Source organism: Toxorhynchites rutilus, chromosome 3 (assembly GCF_029784135.1).
Source record: "Toxorhynchites rutilus septentrionalis strain SRP chromosome 3, ASM2978413v1, whole genome shotgun sequence".
Classification (NCBI taxonomy): domain Eukaryota; kingdom Metazoa; phylum Arthropoda; class Insecta; order Diptera; family Culicidae; genus Toxorhynchites; species Toxorhynchites rutilus.
The window spans coordinates 234371434-234394294 of NC_073746.1; the positions used below are offsets into that span (position 1 = coordinate 234371434).

Consider the following 22861-nt stretch of genomic DNA (forward strand, 5'->3'; position numbering starts at 1 on the left):
ACAAAATCGCTGAATTAGCCGAGAAAGACCGGCGTAGTAGCAGCCGTAGCATCGGCCAAGAGCTGGGGATAAGTCATCAAACCGTTATTAACCATTTGAAGAAGCTTGGATTCATAAAGAAGCTCGATGTATGGGTGCCACACACGTCGACGCAAAAAAACATCTTTGACCGTATCGACGCATGTGAATCGCAACAAAATCGACCCGTTTCTGAAGCGGATGGTGACTGGCGATGAAAAGTGGGTCACTTACGACAACGTGAAGCGCAAACGGTCGTGGTCGAAGCCCGCTGAAGCGGCTCAGACGGTGGCCAAGCCCTCATTAACGGCCAGGAAGATTCTGCTGTGTGTTTGGTGGGATTGTCAAGGAATAATCTATTATGAGCTGCTTCCGTATGGCCAAACGCTCAATTCGGACCTGTACTGCCAACAACTGGACCGCTTGAAGGTAGCACTCATGAAGAAGAGGTAATTTTTGATAAACAGAGGCCACATTGTCTTCCATCAGGACAACGCCAGGACACACACTTCTTTGGTGACGCGCCAGAAGCTCCGGGAGCTCGGATGGGAGGTTCTTTTGCATCTGCCGTATAGTCCGGATCTTGCACCAAGTGACTACCACCTGTTTTTGTCCACGGCGAACAAGCTAGGTAGTCAGAACTTAGCCACAAAAGAGGCCTGTGAAAATTGGCTATCCGAGTTTTTTTTTCCAATAAGGAAGCGAGCTTCTATAACAGGGGTATTATGAAGTTGGCATCTCGTTGGGAACAAGTCATCGAACAAAACGGCGCATATTTGATTGTAACTAATTTTATGAACAAATGAAAATTCAAAAAAAATACCGCAGGACTTCTTTGACAGCCTAATATATAAAGAGGCAACTACCCAAAATCACAATTTTTATTATCTGATGTTCAATTTGAATTGCGACTGATTTTTTTAAAGGGCGTTATTAACTTTGTATTAAAAAAATCAGGACTAGAAATAACATAAATAACTTAAATGGATTTCTGATTAAAATATGATTCACAGCAATGTTTTTGAGAAATAAATGAACTTTTTAGGAAATTTTTAGGAAAAATGTCATTCAAAATACAGGGCGGACTCGATTATATACAGTCTTAGATTTTGTTTCACTTTTCACTATAATCGAATCCCGTATATAATACCGTTGAAATAAAATTTTTATTCGTTTTTCATGCACATATTTTCTTTTTTTTTAATAAAAAAGAAGAATTTAATGTTTTATCCATCCCCTTAAAGCCAGAAGACAACTTTCTCACATGAAAAAAACAAATTATTCCAGAATCTCTCAGGAAGTGATAGACGATCATATTTGATGAAAAACATCCCTCTACGCATATGTTCGAATTTCAACTTTTTTTTTGTTTTGAACTCTGTTGCTTCAACCTTGCTCTACATTAAAAAGTACGCTACGTAGGATGATTTTGTTGTTTCCATTTGAAAGATGATAAAATTTAGTACAGGATATAGTGGTGAAACATCTAATGTAGCAAGGCATGTGGATGGACTGTTTTAAATAAAAATATTTGGCATGTCGAGCTGTTCAGAGAAGTGGCTTCTTACAAAAAAGACATGTGACTTTAATTATGCTAAACGTCCATTAAAAAAGACCGGATCTCTGACCGGATAATCGGGAAATAATCTGGAAAGCTTCGAATACTTCAAAATCGTTTATGCAAATAAAGCAATCTTTGAGTTTAAATGTTTCAATTGGTCAAGTTTTGTTAAAATTCTTTACATAAAGAGGGCTTAAAAGGTTAAACCTCCTAATCTTACACAATCTCACATCGGAAGACGTCTGAGCCGTTTGGATGGTCCCGATGGTTTCAACGGGTACTGGCATGATTTACGGAAGGAAGAACAGTACTTTTCAACCAGGATTTTTGGTGGAGGCTCATGCATGGATTGGGCGGGATTTTGTGCAACCGTAAAGTTCAAGATCAACTTTCACATCATTCAAGGATTACATACTGTGCAACTCACCTTCTCGAGCGTTGATCCAAGAATGAGGAGATGTGGAGGAAAGTCGCTCACGAGAGTGTGTGTGCGCGAGGGACGAGTTCGGCTCGATGTGTGTGTTAAGACATTGTCCGTTCTGCCGCTGTTTGCTCACACGATAGCAACGGGGGACAAGGTCTGAATTAAGTTCTATTTACACTTTTACTCTATATGCCACACACATACATGTTCTGGAATCCTTTCTCCAACCGTTTTTGCGTGGATATCGTCACAAAAATTCACATTCCAGCAAAACAATACTACTATTCATACCAGCAAGGAAACTAAGCAATGGATTAAGGACCAAAAACTCAATAGTTTGGACTGCCCGGCTTGCTCTCCAGACTTTAATCCTGTTGAAAATCTTAGGAGGATCCTTGTACGCAGAATCTATACTGAAGGAAAGCGGTACACCACGATTGATGAGCTCAAGACCGCAATATCGGTGACATGGGAAAATATCGAGAAATCCGTTCTGCAGAATTTGGTAAATAGTATTCCAACACGAATTTTCCAGGTGATTAGCCGAAATGGCAAGGTTGCCAAAGGTCGGCTAAAGACCTGTGTGAGTCTCAAACGATTCCAAAAGATCGCCTGAGATCCGCACACCATTCATCGTTGCCTGAATCAGTCTTGTCAGCTTCATCAGCCGTTTTCGTCGATTGTATCATATGCGTATTTGAAGTCGACGAAGATATGGTGCGTAGGGAATTGATGGTCGCGGCACGTTCAAAGGATCTGGTGCATCGTCGGGATTCGGCCTGATAACTCCTCACAAACCTGTTTGCTATTGACGATAGACGGTGAAAGAGGATCTGAGACAGAATATATACTGTAAACATAGAAATGTCAAGATTGTTCAATGAGTTCTCTAGGGTTAACAGCCGTCCAATACCAAAAAATCTGCTTGTTTGCAGCTACGCTCAGATGGTCTCATCTTTATTCATGAATAACGTATGTGGTGGGCTATAACTATTCGACCAAAACATTATACCGCCGCACCGGTCCTTCCACCTTTCTCCAAGAAATCAGGGAGTTCTTTTTGGACCACATGTACATGGATAGAACCTTGCAATGCAACTTCTAATCGCGTGTTTTAGCAATTTGATTAAACTTCAGTGTAAGATTTGATTGTTTACTGATATGAAAAGAACGAAAACATTCTTTCGGTTTAGAAAATATTGATCGTTTCAATCAAATATTTCTTGATATCAAAAATATTTCCACCAGAAAATATAAATGATTCACATGCATTTATTATTTCTAGCTCATGAACAAAATCGTTGTATGAACTAGGCGGTCTCGTAGGACTTATTTGTCATATTAGGTGTACCGATAAGTTTCTTCGGTTTTACAACAGATGGCGTAACTTGATTATTATTCCAGTGAATAAAATTTCCAGACATTCATTGGAAAGCTACTGTCATTGCGCGTCTTTTTCAGTATATGTCAAAAAGTTGAAGCGTAAACAACATAGTTTTTTGCCACCTCGAATATGTCGATTTTCGTACCAACGCGAACGTTTAGTTTTAGTTCATTACTTCAGTATGAAGAAAAAAGCTGCGGAATGTCATCGCATTTTGGTGGAAGTTTATGGTGACCATGTCCAACTAAGTGAACGTGTCAGACGTGTTTGCACGGTTTAAAAGTGGTAATTTTGACTTGGAAGACGAAGAACGTTCCGGACCGCCAACAAAGTTTGAAGATAAAGAATTGGAGGCTTTACTCGATCAAGATCCGTCAGAAACGCAACAAGAACTTGCAGATACACTAGGAGTAGCTCAGCAAACCATATCCGATCAGTTTAAAAGCAATGGGAGTGATCCGATAGATAGGACATTGGGTGCCGTATGAATTGAAGCCACCAGACGTCGAACAACTGCTCCAACGGCATAAAAGAAAGGGTTTTTTTTAATCGAATCGTTACTAACGACAATCCTAAACGTCGGGTAACGTAGGGATACCCCGGACATGCATCAACATCGACGGCCGCGCGGAATATTCGGGGCCAGAAGGTTATGCTGTCTATTTGGTGGGACCAGCTGGGTGTGGTGTACTATGAGCTGCTAAAACCGAATGGAACCATTACGGGGGACCTTTACCGACGACAATTGATGCGTTTGAGCCTGAACCTGCTCGCCCCCATGTTGCGAAACCGATCAAAACATACTTGGAAACGGTGAAATGGACATTGCTCCGCACTTCTCCAATTTTGATAAAATCAAAAATTGGATCGATTCGTGGTTAGCCGACAAACCGACCGATTATTTCCGCAAAGGGATCCGTGAATTGCCAGAAAGATGGAAAAAAGTTGTGACTAGCGATGGGCAATACTTTGAATATTAAATTTGTAACCGTTTTTGCGGAATAAAGCATTAATTTTTGAAAAAAAACAAGAAAATTACCGGTACTTCTATTAGCAAAAATTTCATAACAATGAATACCAAATCGAACACTTACTTTCTTTTCATAGCGAATTAATGGATCAAAGGTTTCAATTATAGCAACAAAAGTGACCTTTTGAGCTTTATCGTCACGATGGAAATTAATTAAAACATATATCTTCTCTCGGCAACCAGAATCACTCTGCACCAATTGTTAATTGGTAGAAATTGTTTTCGCTGTCATTTCATCGGATAGTCATGAATGAATTCCATTCTTTCGAGTCGACCTCTCGATGCGAGAGGTTAATTGGCAACAACAATGGTGAGTGGGCGGCACATACCGGATCACTCACGGTTTCGCGTTTCATTCATACCGGCGCGTGTTACTACAGTTTGTCACCAAAATTACTTACTCCGCATCGTTTCCAGTGCTGAGTCTATTATTGGATTGTTTGAGTCAGAATCTATTCAAACATTTTTTTTTCCATTCCAAAATGTGGCTGTCAGTGGCAAGGTAAAAGCTTCGCAGTAAATGAGAGTCACCTTCAGTGCCAACATCGGGATGTAGTTGATGGTGTAGAGTTTCATGCGGAACGATAGTTCTATTCATGTCACCCAATTCATGTTTTTGTGTACACACTTTTCAAAACCAGAGCACACACACACACACAACCAGATGTTTCTGGGAGGGCGTCGAATGGAAAAGCTGCTTATAAATAATGGTTTGCTGTTTTAATGTGGCTTTCACGGGATTTTAGGTTTTTGGGTTAGGTGGATAATGTATTTTTAGTTCGAAGCTATTATAATTATATAGGGAAATATGTATATGTTCCCTTTATTAAAGTAAAGCGTTGGAAAAATTGATAAGCTCAAATACTAACTCCAAACAACATTTATCTTCCATGGACCAATGTGGCAACAAGGGATGCTACTCGAGCGGGCGAACAGATCATCGAACCGCTGCTATGAAAAACTGATGTCATATTGAATATATTCATTGCGCACTCACCTTGTTGGTGATGGATGCATGATGCAGCTCGTCCAGCGTTGGCCGATTGTTGGCTTGGAATGAGAGGATGTTTCTGTAGTTATCTACACGTGGCAGGGCTTCCCGCGTAAAATGTCTGCAAGTGTACAAAAAAAATCACATCAGTATGCAATCTCACCGGGAAATCTGCATGAATAACGAAGAGGGTGGCGATTTGGAACAGGAACCGTAAGTGACTTGTTTGAGTTGGATTCGTTCAAACATTTGAACATTCATCTTGGACCGTTTGCTGAGCATCGGGAGGGAATGTTTCCACACAGCTTGACTTAGATGTGTAGGGATGAGAATCAATTGACTATTATACACTATCAGAGTATGATGCAGCGTAACTGCAACTTGGGTAGCAGCAGCAGTGTTTTTGCCATCAAACGAAAATCAATTTTATTTTACATCACCTCGTGGTTAGCAATTCTAAAGCCAGCGAAAGATGGACCATATCCAAGTTGAAAGCAATGTTATGTTTCTTGCACACGTCACCTATAGACGTATACAAGAAATATATCGTGTTGCAGGAATGAATAATGCCTCATTGAACAGTGTAGTTTAGTGAGTCTTTCGGTATTTTGAATCATCTTACGAAAGTGTGATTGTGTGAAGTGTGTTTCTTCCGTATTCAGTATTCAGTTATTCAGTTTTTAAGTAAATCTAAATCTAAAAAAACGCTACATGAGCATAATGGTTCTATCCTTCAAAAAAAGTCTAACACATTCATAATAATACAATTAGTCAATTTTAGTCATCGGAACCACATACAAATCATGCATTATCTACAAAGATTTGTCGTAAAGGATTTTACGATTAGGAGCTGCGTTCGGTATTGAGGCAACGGGAACAATCAAGATAATACTGCCGAAAATACAATGACAACCGAAGAACAAGTCTGCGAGAATGTTACCGTTCTTTTCGTGCTAATAGCCAAATCAATTACAGAAACTAATTCTAATTTGGTAAAATACCATCAGAAGTTGTACAGCAAGGGTCTAACAAAGTACAAATGTTGCATACTTGTGGACGACGAAATGTAGGTGGCGATCGATTTTGGGCAGCTTCTATTTCATCGGGAAATAATTTGGTGGACGTTGTGTGCACATACCTCAAGGTGGCTATTGACAAGGTTGTTTACACCATACTGCTTGTTAAACTCGAGAAGATTGGTGTATCTCCAAGACTCACTCGTTGGTTAAGGTCGTACCTTACGAACCGGAAGATAAGTGTACGAATTGGATCCGATCTGAATTTCACCAACAGATCAGAAGTTCTTGAAGGCAGCAACCTTGGACCGTTGCTATGTTCTATGTTCATGAACGAGATCGGATTGATCCTCCCAACTGTTAGTCGATCGTTCTATGCGGATGATGTTGAAATGTATATGTATATGACAGTGCGAAACTCCGCTGATTGATACCGATTACAGCATCCGATAAATATTTTTGTAGAATGGTGCTCAAAAAAGTTACTCACACTAAGTGTTCAAAAAATGCAACGATATAACTTTTCACCGAACGCTCAAGCCAACAGTGTTTAATATCTAAGCTGCATTCTTCTTCTTCTTCAATGGCACTAACGTTCCTAGAGGAACTTCGCCGTCTCAACGTAGTATTACTTGCGTCATTTTTATTAGTACTTAGTTGAGATTTCTATGCCAAATAACACGCCTTGAATGCATTCTGAGTGGCAAGCTCTAGAATACGCGTGATCACAGTGCAAGTCGGATGAAATTTCTTTGACGAAAAATTCCCCCGACCAGAACGGGAATCGAACCCGAACACCCGGCATGTTAGTTATGACGCTAACCACTCGGCCACGGGAGCACATTACTAAGCTGCATTACTCTGACCTAATATCTAATAATGAAAGCATTTCATGCATGCTTGTTCAATCGGTTATGAAATTCGGCGTGGTGGTTTGGTATTGTGGATTGCAGTGATTATATATATATATATATATATATATATCCCATTTATTTATTTATTAGGCTCATTAGCATTTAATATGTAACAGAGCCGGGTTTTTACCGTGTACATGTACATATGTTAATGTTTCTATAAATTGTAAATTACACTGTAGTAGCCATTTAGGCGTAAGGGTATTCTATCTGTTCTTCCATTGTTCAGCAGACCGGACAGCGGAGACAGTTGATATTGATCATTGTTGGGTTATTTATAGAACAGCAGCCCGATGTTTCTTGCAGAGCAGAGCAGTTGTATGGATGAATCGATCTTATTTCGACCGTGGATCGATCTCCATCGCTGATGATGGTTGCGTGAACGTAGTTATTCTATAATAACACAAAGATGGTCAATTGAGGGCCCTGAGTTTGAACTCACGATCGATCGCTTAGTAAGCGAACGCGTAACCAAGTGGCTACGAAGACCCCCCCATTGCAGTGATTGAATCCATTCAAAAGAAACTCACCCGTTATGGATTACGTCATCTTCCATGGAATGATCCAATCTTCCATCCTACGAGGCCCGATTTCAGTTACTAGGACTGGAAACATTTTAATCTAAGAGCTAAATTGCTATTTAGTGGAATATATAGCGCTGGTACTCAAGTACTCACGAAACTTCGCTTAAGTGGTTTTCTTCGTCTTGGGCCTCATTTTACAAACTATGGCTTACATGACCCAATTCGCTTTATGCCAGCACGATTCAATGCATTTTATGCACCAAAAATTATTTTAGCACGTGTTTTGTAATCCCAATTTATTACATTGAATGATTGAATTGATTGAATAACAGAATATGTGCTATTATTCCATACTGGTATTGTGACGAAAACCAGTGGGTATCCAGCTTAAGCTATGGGCTAACGCTACTCAGATCATCTATCAATCAACTTGACTGATCAACCGAACGGAAGGAGAAGAAGAGGAAAAAATTGGAAAATAAACGAAGTTTTAGCGAATTGTACCAGATAGAATATTATAAAATTTGTATAAAATTCATAGTAAATTGGGCGATATTACAAATTAAACTTGTAAAAAATCTAAAAGTGATCTCCAAAAATCCAGAGAAAATAGTGGAAGTAAGACACTGTATAACACAGGAATCATTAGGTTTATTATTACCAATTTATTTTTTTACTAGTTTGAAACTATTTACGAAAATACGGAATCAGCCTGCGCACCATTGTAGTACAAGAACCATGGGAACCGCGGGTAAGCCGGACAGTGGGGGTAAAATGGACAGTTGCATTATGAATTTCAAATTTCTGTTGATGGGAAACCCATCTACATGCTATTCTATAACATTTAAACCATCCTATGATAATGAATACTGATCAAAAGTGAAATAGAGAAACTAAAACCGAAAATCGAACATGATTCCGCGTGTGGATGTAACTTTTGCGGCCTCGATATTAAGCATTTTGAGTGGTTTAATTGCAAAATTGAATTCGCTGATGGTTTTATTTTGGTTTGTGCGTTGACAGAGAAGGGATATTAGGTATGTACGGAAAAGTAAATTCATTAGTAAGTGGTAAATTTAAATTATTGAAATAATTGCGCTGGTGGGGTTGAAATGGCCCGTCACATCCAATGCATGAGGGAAAATGAAGGGAAGAATCTTCAACTCTTCTTTGTATTGCTTTCTCTGTTTGTTTTATTGTTTGTTACTGAACACACAAACACTTGGAGAAAGCGAAATTATTCCTCTCGCGAGCGATAAACTTCTACGCTTCGTATATTATGAACCTGTCCATATTCCTCCCCCCCACTACATGTCCATTATATCTGCTCAGATTAAAATGTCCTACTTTTCGGCTTATTTTAATTTCAGTAAAAACATGGAAAACACATTTTTATGAAACATTTGTCCAATTATTTCTAAAACCAGTATATTGAACTGTAAGAAACTGCTTTTCAGTTTTGGAAAACATGAGTTTCCAAAGATACAGTTGATGTTCTTCTTAACATATCAGCCTTACCCCCATTTCCCCTACTGAAAAAACATCACTCGTAGACATTTTATCTTCCGAATGAAGTAATTATCATACCACTTCGTTCAGCCGGCAAAGAGTAATTAACGCCAAAGCTTTACAAATTAAACAGAATTTTCTACATTACTCGGGAATTAATCAAGCAAATGAAACCAATTAGACATATTGAGGTTTTAGGGTGCAATAAATGATTCTATGGTGGTTAGATACTCCACCCCCTCTCTTAGGCCATACAAATGAATCACAAATTTCTTAATTACTCGAGAATTAATCAAGCAAACGAAGCCACATTTGGCATGTGGAGGTTTTAGGATACAATAAATGTTACTATGGTGGCTAGACACTCCTCCCGCTCTCTATGGTTGGGCTGTCATACAAATGAAGCACAAACTTGCCAAATTTGACATGTGAAGGTTTTACGGGGCACGAAACGTTTCTATGGTGAATATACTCCTCCCCCCTCTCTGCCATACAAACGAAACACAAACTTCTGCAAAACTCGAGAACTAACAATGCACAATTTGGGATGTGAGGGTTTTTGGGTATGAGAAATGTTTCTATAATGGTATGACACCCCTCCCTCCTCTGGAATGGAGAGGGGGTACCATAAAAATATTACACATATTTCAACCAAAAATATTCCAACCAAACATGACAATTGGAAATTTTCGGAAAACTCGGAAGGAAAAAGGGAAAATTCGGAAAATTAAATTCCCATATATTCTACAATTACATAGTGACAAGTGCTGTTAGTCCATTGTTTGCGCTAGCGAAATTGATCTTTGTTCGAAACTGGAAATAGATTTTAATGTGATGAAACACACTCCTATATCTTCTTCTATCTATACCAAAACAAAAAAGACTCGCCGGATGTGTTGATAATAGCAGAACTCGAGGAAGAAATTGTCCGATTTAGGGCTGTTTTTATTCTATCATATTATCTGTTTAAAACATTTATTCCATGTAACGTTTGAAAATAATCTGATATTATAATGATGAGTTTTGTTAGAAATACTAGGAATTTTATAGTAAAAGGTAAATTCAACGGGATCGAACAGAGGATCAATCAATAAACAGTTCTGCGATTAGACCCCTGGACTTGCTCATAGTAAGAAAACGTGAATGTTTGAATGTATTACAAGACGAAGGTATAACAATAAACAATTTTTGGGCGGGACGTAGTTTGCCGGGTCAGCTAGTAAATAAATGAAGTGAACTAAAGTGAAGTGATTGAAAAAAAATTTTCAAAACTCTTTGTAAACTATGCGCGTAGCTTAACCATACTTTTCTGCTGTTTATGAAACAGTAACAGAGTATATACCAATAAATGTTTTAATATTTCTCTATTTTTTCAATAAGTCCAGGAAACTTGTCACCGAAAAGTTATAAATGTTCGATTTTCTTTGTTTTCTTTGTTCGTGACGTATTACACAAGGATTTTACGAAAAGGATTGAGGATATCGTAAATTTACGAATTTCTCAATGAATAGTAAATCCCTCTAGGATCACAACCATGGAAGAAGCCAATGTCGATGATGCAAGAAGAGTTCATTACCTTCTGCACAAATGAGGAGCTTACGCAGTGTAGTTACAAACATTTCGACAAAACAAAAATACCGTTTGAAAATCAACGAACTTGGAGATTTAGAAGTTCAACTCACCAATATAGAACCGGATTTAGATAGATTGGTAGAAAATCACCAGGTTCATCCATCACACTGATTTTTTTCATGTTCTTTATCTTTACTTTGCGATTTTTTTAAAATTAATTGCATACTTGAGTATTTGCAAGCAATTTGTATTTGTGAGTAATTTGTATTAATAATTGTTAAACGTATTTGATATTCACCGAATTTTATGGCCATTCATTTTGTTAAATTTCGTTAAGAAAATTATGTCAAGTCTCTTAACTCTTTATAGGTCTGTGGCAATTGCCACCCACAAAACATTTTTTTTTTATATATCTGTATTATAGTGACTTTCAACACTTTTGGCTGGTTCGTCACATTTTACTTCCAATTTTGGAAGAATGTTGGGAGTGAGAATTGAACTCGTGATCTTCAGCGTGAGAGGTATGGATGTTACCACTACGCCAGATCGGCTCCACCCACAAAACATATTTTTATCGCCGTATTCCAAATATGATTTCAATATTTTGTTGAACTAAAGCCTTCCAAAGGTATCTGGCAATACTGCAAAGCAGCCAGCCAAAACTTTACGATATTAATATGCGAGTCATTTTTATGACAAAAAACATAAATTTTAGAGCGTCGGCAGCAAATTCTGTTTAAATTCGTTGAAAATGCAACAAGTTGATGAATTTTTCAATGTCATCGCTCTATTCAGGATCTAATATGTAAGCTTATGTATTTTTTTCAATAAAATAAATGGTATATTTGATAAAAAATTTAAATTATAAAAATGAATGAAAAGTCTACACAAAAATATGTTTTTTCGATGCCCTTGAAATATATTCTTTAATTTCTACATAACCAAAGGCGCTGAGAGCAGCGACAAGGTTTTTGGGGACAACGAGCAGCGGCAACTTTTCGTATGATTGAAGAGTTTGGCTATAGGGGTCTGAGGTATACCTTCATTGGGAAAAAAAAGTCTTTTGCCCAAAATAGTTTGAGAATCCCTGATCTAGAAAAACGTGTTGTTGTATGATATGAAAATTAACTTTTTTAAATGCCAGGATATTGCGAATGTTTCAAAAATGCACTGTAACTTTGCAAATAGTGCAGTAAAATTCTGAAATACATTAGTTTCCAAATAGAGATTAAATGAATAGAGAATGTTTTGTCCACGTTCTCCTTTACATGTTTGCTTCAAAAAATTTCTGCATCACAAATAGCCTAAATAATCTTACTTATAAAACTATTGATACTGTTTTGATTGTTTACAAAATATGACCTTAGTATTAATATATATTCTCCACGATTGTGATCCTGTTCACACTTTATTTTCCAGCTCTGCAAATATTTTTCTATCATAAGTACAAACAAACCATCGATAATTGGCAACAGCAATGCAATCTTGCAAGTAAAAAAAACACCACCCTCAAATAACATGTGACACTTTATTCGATTTTATTTGCAATCATCCCCAGGCATTGACGTTGACTTACCTGAAACTTCTGGCATATTTATTGTCATCAATCAAATTATCCTCCTCGTCATCGTTCGAGTCGGATCCATTATCGTCCACCTTGAATCGCGTCGTTTGGGAGTTTTTTCTATCCTTATCCCGAAAGCTGCTTCGGATCGATTGCAGTCTCGATGTTCTCCGCTTCACCAGTTCCTCTGGGAACGTGTCATCATCGGTGGTAGCCTCTGCCGTTCCGTTCTGATTCTCGACGGCTCCGCCCCGTTCGTCTCGATTCACCAGGTTAACCTGGAAGCGGTTGGCCGACCCAGACCGGGATATCGTGTTCATTTCCACCTCCTTCGGATTCGTTTTGGACATGTTAACGATTTTGAGGAACGTATGTCTATACCACTGAGGTGGGTACCGAGCACCTTCCCTTCTTTGTCAAGGTGCGAGTTCAAAAAGCAGTGGAAGATACCCGGACAGGAATGATGAGCGTGTCCGTGGCGTTGTTTGGTAGCTTTCACGTTTGAAAGTTCCGTGATTGTCAGGTAATGAAATGCATCAGGAATGTTCTGAAAGATAGTGGGAGCAAACGACACAGGTTACAAGTTGTTAACTGTCAGAATGAAAGCCGGCTTCTGGTTATTTGCAAACAATATGCAATAATCAAGCTAGCACATTGAACTTTTTTCGTTTCTGGTTGGTTTCTGCTTGAATAGGAACATCAATAGCAGCAGTCGTCAAGTGCTAATCAAAATGAGATCGGAATAAATATCAAAACTCAGACCACAAAGGGCATTATTAGCATGGTAAACGAAACCTTTGTTTACTGGGGAATGATTAATTGAATGTTGTAATCAATTGAAAATTTATTTCCGTAAATTGCCGAGGGAAGTTTATTTTATCCGCATACATTAAACTGTGATCAAAATGCCGTGCCGAAGTCGGTTTTGAGAAGCGACAAACATTATGCATACGAATGCACACCAATACACTTTTACGTGATTACACCCTTCATGAGCAAGAATGTTAGGAGGAGCAGACGAGCATACGACTGTTCTCTGGACCTTTTTGCTCCTTAAATGTCGAAAGTAACTCACAATACAATTGTCATCTATTAAAAACGCAATCAGTTACCAAATTCACGAGCAATTTAGCTCAAAAAAACATGAAATCGCAAGTTTTTCTAACATTGTTTTGTTTCTTTCATATACACTTCATACTGAATGCAAATAATGACGACAGCATATTTTGTTTACCAATGCAAATATACTTTGCCAACTGCTCCACCTCTTATGTACCTCATTGATTACACCCTAACATCAGAGTTTTGTCATTTTTTGAAACATTACCCTTTTTTGCTCGTAAGAAATGGATCATTCATAAAAATAAGAATATTAACTTTAATATTGGGTTCTCTCAGCTAACTACAGCTACTAATTAGGTTAACACTATTGGGAAATTGTATTAGTTTCTGGCATAAGCTCAAATAATCATGTTTCCCTTAGCTACGGCGGCACTTCGTCATATAAATCACCCTTACTCCAGAACACGATCGGGTTTGAAATAAGCACAATGTTGCATTCTGTAGCCTGAACAAGATCGATTTGCTAAATCCATCCGAGATATAAACCCGATAGATGTATGCAATAGTGGCGAAAATTGAGGCGAAACAACATTTTGCGTGATAGTGATTTTCCATCATTGATAAAGGTTTAGCGGAAGTACTTGGGAAATTATAGTAAAAAATAGTTAAGCTAGGGTTATAAATACGTGTTCAACATATTTGAATAACTCCACATAGTAATTTTTATTCATATTTCAAGAATTTAAAATTGTATTGGGGCATGTTAATGTGATAGAGACTAAATAGCTTCACAAATACGGGTGAGTTATTTTGACGTTTGTTTGGGTCAAGGCGATGCTACTACTTTTGCATATGTCGGATGGGTTTGAATTTCCAACGGATTTCAGGATGCAGAAGTCGATCTCGGTCGAATTACAGATTGAAAAGTCGATGCCATGGGGGTTCGGGTTTGTTCTCGTTCTGGTGGGTGTTGAGGTTGCGTTACTTAATGTGACATAGGAGAGAGGGGCGGGGGGAGTGTTGCCGTGATCGTTACGTAACAAAATTCCATTTTCATTCCTAAATAAATTCACGGGCCCTCTATATGCTCGAGCAGCTAGCCTAGATTCTCTGATCGAATGAGGTGTGTTTCTTGAGCCAAGATGATAAAGCACGTATTTTAATGGGTTTAACAGCAGCCAGTAAAAACCAGTCTACAAAATAATCTGTATTCCTACAGATTTTTTTAACTTTTATAAACCAAGAATGTGTTGATACAGATTACACTTTTTTGGTGTTTCATACAGAATTTTCAGATTTGATTCAACGTTGCAGTAATGACTTGAGGTCAATAATATTTTTCCCATCTCACCTATTTTATCCATAAAGCGTTATAATAAATTAATAACATCTTTTATCTGAGAATTTAATTTCCTAAAGTGCACTCATACTGTCGTGATGTTCGTGAAAATTAATTTCCTTCGAAAATTTTTTTTTTCAAATGAATTGAAAATGAACAGCGAAAAGAAGGGATTAAATCAGTTCAGAAAATATTGAAGCTCAAACCGTTGAAAATGCTGTATTCGCTCGCAGTTACTGGAATTCGTCGTTTATGTTTAAAGAGATACAACTACGAGCAAAATTCTATTTTACTGTTTTTTGAACTATGTTTTGCTATGGATTGTTGATGTTCCAGGGCCAGACTTTGGAGATTTATAAAAGCATCGTTGACAGTTCTTCAGTTTAGTCTTATTATGCTACATTTCAATTTATAACTACCATTACATTTTTTGTGTGTACCAGAAATATATTATAATGAATGCATTTACGTTGCCGCATGTGAACAAGCATCCCTCAGTAACTTAATAAATCTCCATTTCAGCCCAATAAAGCAATGTTTTTTTTTACTACAGTGCATATGTTTACTGGCATTACGAAGATACTATCAACATCATCTAATCAATAATTTCTATGCCAATCACTACTAATATTATACTTAAAAATTTGACAGATTTTGATGGCTCCTCTTCCTCGGTAGTTAGTAGGTGAATACTTCCTCATGATCATGAAGAATCTCAGCAGGAACCGAAGCATTTCAAGTATACAGGGGAATCGTCAGCTGATGTGTGGAATAATTTATACGAAGGAGTAGTGTAAATTAACATCGATTTATATCAGTCCGTATTCCTCTCAGCTTAACGCCAGATGGGTTGAAAGTACCATTCCCAACTGAAGTCAACATTATTTTCCATCTATGTTTGTTCAAAATTCTATGAACTTGTCGAAAGATCTTCCGTTGTCACTACTTGCTTATAAGGAACTTCCGTAAGAGCATTTGATTCCGACCTGGGCAGATATCTAATTTTTTATGTTGAACAAATGACTTTGACTTTGTGTAAATATTAACGTTACGTAACATCAGGGGGAGGGGGGCCTTGCGTTACTTTTTGTTACATAAGAGGGGGGGGGGAGCAAAATCACATTTTTAGCGTTACATAATTTGTGCACGACGCCCATGTTTCTTCTAAATAGTGAATATTCTACCAAATCTGTTAGGGATAATGAATCTAAGTTTTCTTGGAACATCCATTCGAGGTGCAGAACTTTTAGTCTGGCAACTTCCCAATATGCGCCTTCGCGTACGTTTTATTGTCCATGAATAAATGTCCTTTGCGCTACATTAGTATCGGGCTGCACAACTTCCAAGCGCGTGATGGGGTCACTATATATTACTTTAGCGACCGATTATTACCATCATTCATTCATTCCGAATAAATGCAAAAATTGGCACACACCTTTTATTATTTTTTTCAAAATGCTTGTGCCTTACGGTGGTCCATTTCCCGAAATACATCTTCATCACGTTCACCAAATTTACTTTTCAATAAGTCCATTGTGACGTGCGCTGTGTGGCAAGTGGCACGGTCTTGTTGAAACCACATATCATTGTTTTTAAGATCTTCCACGAAGAAATACGGCCCCATCTCTCCTCTGACATGGAAACCTCACCAAGCATTATTTTTTTGCAGAAGCAATGGTGTTTCTTGGGCCATTCTGGATGGTTTCACTTGCGACTGCGATATTTTCGTTGCTTCGTGTGGGGCGGCATTTCATTGGCGCGGGAACATCCAACAGCGAGAATTTCGTGTAACTCATGATGAAAATGTTGATTTTGACTAACATTTTGACATTAACAGATCATTCATATGTTTTACGGGTTCGTTCACACGAAGACACAAAACTAATCAGTCGCTATTGGATGACCCTTTTCATATAAGTCACCTAAACCATAATTCCCAATTAAACTGTATTCACTATAGTTCGCATTTTTTGTTTTCTGACTCATTACATGAGATTCATACAAAATTCATACGAATTATTATTATCGAATCAACAAATTTTCGATAAAAAAAAGTCCCATTTATGAGAATTTAGCGCTGCATTATTCAATGAAGGCGCTCCAACCGTCAATATCATTGAGAACGTGTTTTCGCACAGCGGGGTTTCCCCGAAAATCATATCTACCGATGCATGGATACCTTGGGCGAACATTGAGCATCAGAGCATGTTTGACCTACTCATCGATTGGATAATTTTAGCTGGACAGGTAATGGCTATTCAAGCAAGTCATTGAGTTGTTTCCAGGTAGGATAGCTGAGAAGACAAAAGCTCATCAGATACACTTCTCCGAATTGGGAAGCCTTGGAAATGAATTGCTGGAGACGATTTGCATGGTGTCAATGTAAACACTTCGCTGGTATTCACGACAGTGGCTTAATCTGGAAATTTTCTCGTTTTGTCTCTATTCTCCTCATTCATCTCACTATCTCAATGGTGAAGCTGCTAATTCTGATCTAGAAACAAACCAAGAATGATTGATGTCATGCCAAAATTGCCGTCAGCTCGCCGAATTTGAATGTTGTCGCTACCAGTAGAAGATGTATTGCCAATTAATGACAATCGGTATCGGTACACCCGACGGAAAATGATACTCGATTAAAAAAACACCGGCAAGCTGTTAACAAATGCAGATTATTGACACACCATTCTCTCGTTTCCGACCGGAGCATATTATACGAAAAAAGGAATAACAATACATCACATCACCTGAAGAAAAAAAGGAATAGATTGATTGGATTTAGAACCGCGTTACAGTGCATTGTTTGATGCCAGAATCGTCAAATTGGCACGTGAGCACAAGAAGCAACCGAGCGCGAAACTGCTTACGGTCACGTTCCACCGTAATGAGCGTATCGTGCGCTGGCCCATCTGTCACCTCCTTTGCATTACCGAGCTTCGGGTGGTAATAAACATAGATGACAACAATTTTTAATTATTTTCCCCGTATCGAATTATAAATCTTGTTCGTTTCACTTCTTCTGGACAGCTTCCAACAAGCATGTCAGAGTATAAATTGTCCATGTGCACTTATGTACCAACATACCAAGGTGTGAACTAATTTTCAACGGTACTCTCCACAACAAGCAGCAGGAGCATTTACATTTTGTTGAAACTGTGCACAACAATTGTCACAGCACAGATACCGGGTGTCATTTGACTGAAGACCCCTCGTAACATATTCGCGCGCCTGCTACTGCCAGCCAGGCGTAATCGGAAATAATGCTGAATTCGACATTTTATGCAAATATTTATATAAATATTCGAAGTAAAGTCGCAATGTGACATTGATCGGTGCTCCATTCGCATTTGGTTACAAAACGATTTCGGAGCCCAAATCCAGTGTGGGATTGGCACCATGAGACGAAACTTATCAGTTCAGAAGACTATGAGTCTGTTCACGAATATTACTTCGACATGCACTTTCACTACACTTACACTTCACTTAATCTTTTTGTGTCATCATTGCACATTCAAGGAAAATCCATCATCTTTCTGGAGTTTCTTCTGCCAATCTCTTTGCCGTTTTTTTCCAAAACATGTATGAAAACAATTCATCTCAACCAACCCGCCAGTACATTCACAGTCTGCCATCCTACAATCTCCGTTTCCCAGTACTTGCGTTTGATGAAGATGTGGTTTATAAAGCACTCAGTTCAGTAGATGCAACAAAAGAACCCGGTCCGGATCTTATTCCTCTGGTCTTCATCAAAAACTGTGCAGCGATGCTCGCCAGACCGGTTTCTATGGTTTATAACCAATCTGTGCGCGAGAGTATTTTTCCTGAGGCTTGGAAGTTTGCATCGATTTGCACAATGTCGAAAATTATCGCCCGATATCGATTTTAAACTGCCTAGCCAAAGGGCTCGAGAGTCTAGTTCATGGTGCACTATGTCCGATTGTACAACCTGTGATTTCAGAGTTCCAACACGGCTTCGTTAAAAAACGCGCAACCACCACAAACCTTATGACATACACTCACATGCTAATCAACAAAATCGAGAAGCGGCAACAAGTAGATGCTATTTACGTCAATTTCTCCAAAACTTTCGACAGAGTACCCCACGACCTTGCTATTCTTAAAATGGATCGACTTGGTTTACCATCCTGGATCATAATCCTGTTAACCTCATACTTATAATTCCGCAAAGTTTTTGTCAAGGTTCACGGTACAAAATCCAATTAGTGTACGATTCCATCTGGTGTGCCACAAGGCATTCTTGATCCTCTGATTTTTGTATTATTCGTTAACGACCTGTGCGATAGGTTATGTTCGGAGAAAATTTTATATGCAGATGATTTGAATATTTACCGAGTAATACAATCAAATTTAGACTGCTGCATACTGCAAGCTGACATTGGGCGATTAACGGTTTTGTGCCAGGAAAATGGAATGCATGTAAACGATGAAAAATACATTTAGGCGCGCTCGCTCCCCTGTTGTACACGGATACATGTTGCATCTCTCGCCATTGGAGAGAGTCAATCGACTCAAAGATCTAGGAGTTCTTCTTGACAGTAAGCTGCGTTTTCACGAGCACGTCTCCGTCACAATTTCGAGAGAAAATGCGATGGTTGGATTTTTGAGACGCAACACAGCTCATTCCGATGACGTCTACGCTCTGAAGTCGTTGTACTGTGCATTTGTCCGCAGAGTCTTGGAATACGCAGTGCAAGTATGGACCCAATATCACACTGTACATATCCAGCGCATCGAACGTGTTCAGAGACGCTTCGTAAGGTATGCTCTACGTGGCCTGCCCTGGAATGATCCAACCAACCAACCAACCTACCACCCTATAAACAGCGCTGTGCCTTTATTGGAATGCAAACCCTGGAAAGCCGACGATCGGTGATACAGAGAATTTTTATTTTCGACGTATTGACAGACAAAATTGACTGCAGCTATTTACTTCCAAACGTGAGCCTACACGCACCATCCCCACAGCTACGCCATCATCGAGTCCTGGCGATGCCGAATCACCGTACCATATATGGCCAAAAAATCCATTAGACGCTTGCTGCCGCGTCTTCAACGAGGTATCTGAACTGTTCGATTTCAAGGTTAGGTTAGTCTATAAGAATAGAATTAAGTGCCTCTAAGCAGTCTGTACAACCATTAGGTCGAAGACGTTTGACATTAAATAAATAAATTGTCACGGACAGTAGCATGTAAAAATAAATTCCGTGAAGTGAAAGTGTTCATTCTCATTTATAAGAGAAATGTCGATTGCATGATCTCCGACGTTTGAACGTTATGTAGATAATATTAATACAGTGTAAGAAATAATCTTCAGTTTAATTAAGCATGTGTTTAGGAATGACAGGATTGCGATCGTTGTTTGCTCGTGAATAATGTAGTTGTTGAACATAAGTGAATGTAATTCTTTTTCTCTATTTCTATAAACTACTCTAGAGATATAGCTTGACTATTATGTATGAGATTCCACATCTGGCATACCCTTGTTATTAGCTCTGCCTTACTCGTTCGAATAGTGATAAGCATTTAGTATAGGTTAGGCTAGAACCATTTAGTAAGAACCAAATCTACGATTTTGATGAATAACAATACGTTCTATAACTCATAACAAACCCGAAAAAATCCTGTATAATCTAAGATACTCCCATGTAGGATTCGTAATTTTAATCCTTTTATCCTTCCCATTTTCGTGTAATTCGATATACGGAACATGAGGTTCCGACTTGCACTGTGGTCACGCGTAATCTAGAGCTTGCCAGTCCAGGATACATTCAAGGCGTGTTTTTCGGCAAAGAATTCTCAACTTAGTTCTACTAATAAAAATGACGCAAGTAAATAATAAAAAAATAAAAAATATAAATAAGAAATATTTTTTTGTGTTTGCACCTCATTTTTAGTCATTTGTTGTGTTATCCGCGATTTTCGTGATCCGCGGTGAGCTAGCCCGACTATTCCGCGGATAATCGGGGTTCCACTGTACATACGTCGAGAGGGCAAAAGTTCCACTGGGAACGTTAGTGCCATCCAAGAGAGGTTTGATTTAATTATTTCTGAAAAAATGAAATAGCTGCGCTTATTGCGTTTGTCAGAATAATAAATATTGGAATACAATTTGAATCCGGTATTCCTTGCACTCCCGGAAGCAAGCAAATCTATTATCATTTCTCTCTCGAACTCAAGACATTCAATTCTTTGTTTTTGAGAGGTCTTAAACTTTGCAGTTCATTCGCCTGTTAGCAAGACAAGATTCAAAATGTTAACATAAAAGCTAAACAAATATGAAATTAAACTTACTCCATTCCGCGTGACTAGCTTTCATCACCTGAAACACAAATGACAAATATACTTGTTTTTCTCCGTGCCATGACAGTACCGTGGTATTCATAATAACACCGAGTTCATAAAAGGTGTCACGACGGATGAACTCTTCCGGATTCTACACACACGGTGGCAGCCGTAATAACATTGTATACAATTCACTGTCGTGAGCGTGATTTATCATTGACATTATATCATTACTAGTAAATTGTCTACAGAAGAATGTCATGCCAACTTGTCTTAGGGGTTGACAGTGCCAACTCAGATTGCAGTAAAACGTTGTGGGTGTAAAGGTTTTTTTTCAAAGGCAATTTCATTGTAAAAAAAAGATTTGAAAATTACAATTACTTTTTCTCAAAAATATATTTTTAAAAAAAAATCTGAAAAAAGTAGGCTTATAGCCCGTACAATGTAATGTCATGTATAGTATTTACCGGAGATGCCAACCCTCCTGATTTTTCAGAATTTTCCAGATCTTTCTACAGGAAAATAATTTTTCTAACAACTACTTTTTCATGTTTTCCTTGAAACATTACTATTATTATTTTACTTGTAATATGTTTGTGTGTAAATAATCGCGATTGGCATGTTCTGCTTTTTTTTCTATTTAGAAACATGTCAACAACGGTTCCCGGAAAAATTCGTTCCAGAAAACAACTGCCAAAGAAGCAACCGCTCGGAAAAAATGTAAGGTCACAAGTTGGCTAGAAATATTCTGACACGGAAAAACGTCTGAACATAAGGAGACATAATATACCATGCGCGGGTATACTAGTTATGATTTTGCGCTATATGTCTTCAGGAATATACCTGTAATTGTGGAAACTTCTTAAGATCGTGGTGCAATAGTTTTGTATGACAATGAATGATATATTTTAAAACAAAAATTAACCGGGCTAACGCAATGCACCAGGCAAACGTATGCCATCTGACGCTCGCTAAAGCTCGTCGGCCCCTGCAGAAGGATCGTATCCTATGTTTCAAACTAACCGGGATGTCAGTGAAACACAAGTGTGCGTGCAAGAGACCGCCGCTTCCGACGACGGGTCGGCGGTCGACTGCGTCATCTTGGTGGCTTCGGTCACCTCGACTCCTTATCCTTACATTGACCTCAGAATAAATTTCGAAAAACGAAAACCAAAAAAAATAATCTTTATATATAAAAGAGGGATTTCCACGTACGTGTAAAATATCATCACAGGCGAAGGGCTGATCAGATCGGCGTTGTTTATATTAGGTTGGGGAAAAAGTAATCCATTATTTTTTCTATAAAAGGCTAGTATTTTATAAAAGGCTGGCTTCAATTTGATATATTGATCATCTAAATCTATTAAGTGGTTCAAAAGTTATGATTTTTTTTAAAGTCATTTTTGGAAAAAGTGGAAAATATTATTTTTCGGACCCCCTAATGAAAAAAATGCAGGTCTTTTGTTTTGTGATAAAGGACAAAATTTCCACCTTTGACGAAAATTCGAGAATCACTATATTGGTTTGGCATGGAATGGCTGTATAAAAACAAATGGTGTGGGTTGGATTTGACCACTATAGCGAATACACACTTAAGTGGTTCTGTGACAACGGGGTCGATTTTGTCGAAAAAGACTCCATTTCGGAAAA

General features: G+C 38.3%; 1 protein-coding gene across 2 annotated transcripts in view; it reads right to left on the reverse strand.

Annotated features, from left to right (window-relative positions):
• The window catches only part of LOC129776801 (bumetanide-sensitive sodium-(potassium)-chloride cotransporter), a 92149-nt gene that overhangs the window by 18717 nt on the left and 50571 nt on the right, over positions 1-22861 (reverse strand). For both annotated transcript variants that reach the window (XM_055782659.1, XM_055782660.1), the window contains 2 exons: positions 12520-13054; positions 5415-5529 (listed from right to left, as the gene is read on the reverse strand). In XM_055782659.1, the coding sequence (XP_055638634.1) occupies positions 5415-5529; positions 12520-12857 (453 nt within the window). In that variant the 5' untranslated portion in view covers positions 12858-13054. The remainder of the gene's footprint in view (positions 1-5414; positions 5530-12519; positions 13055-22861) is intronic.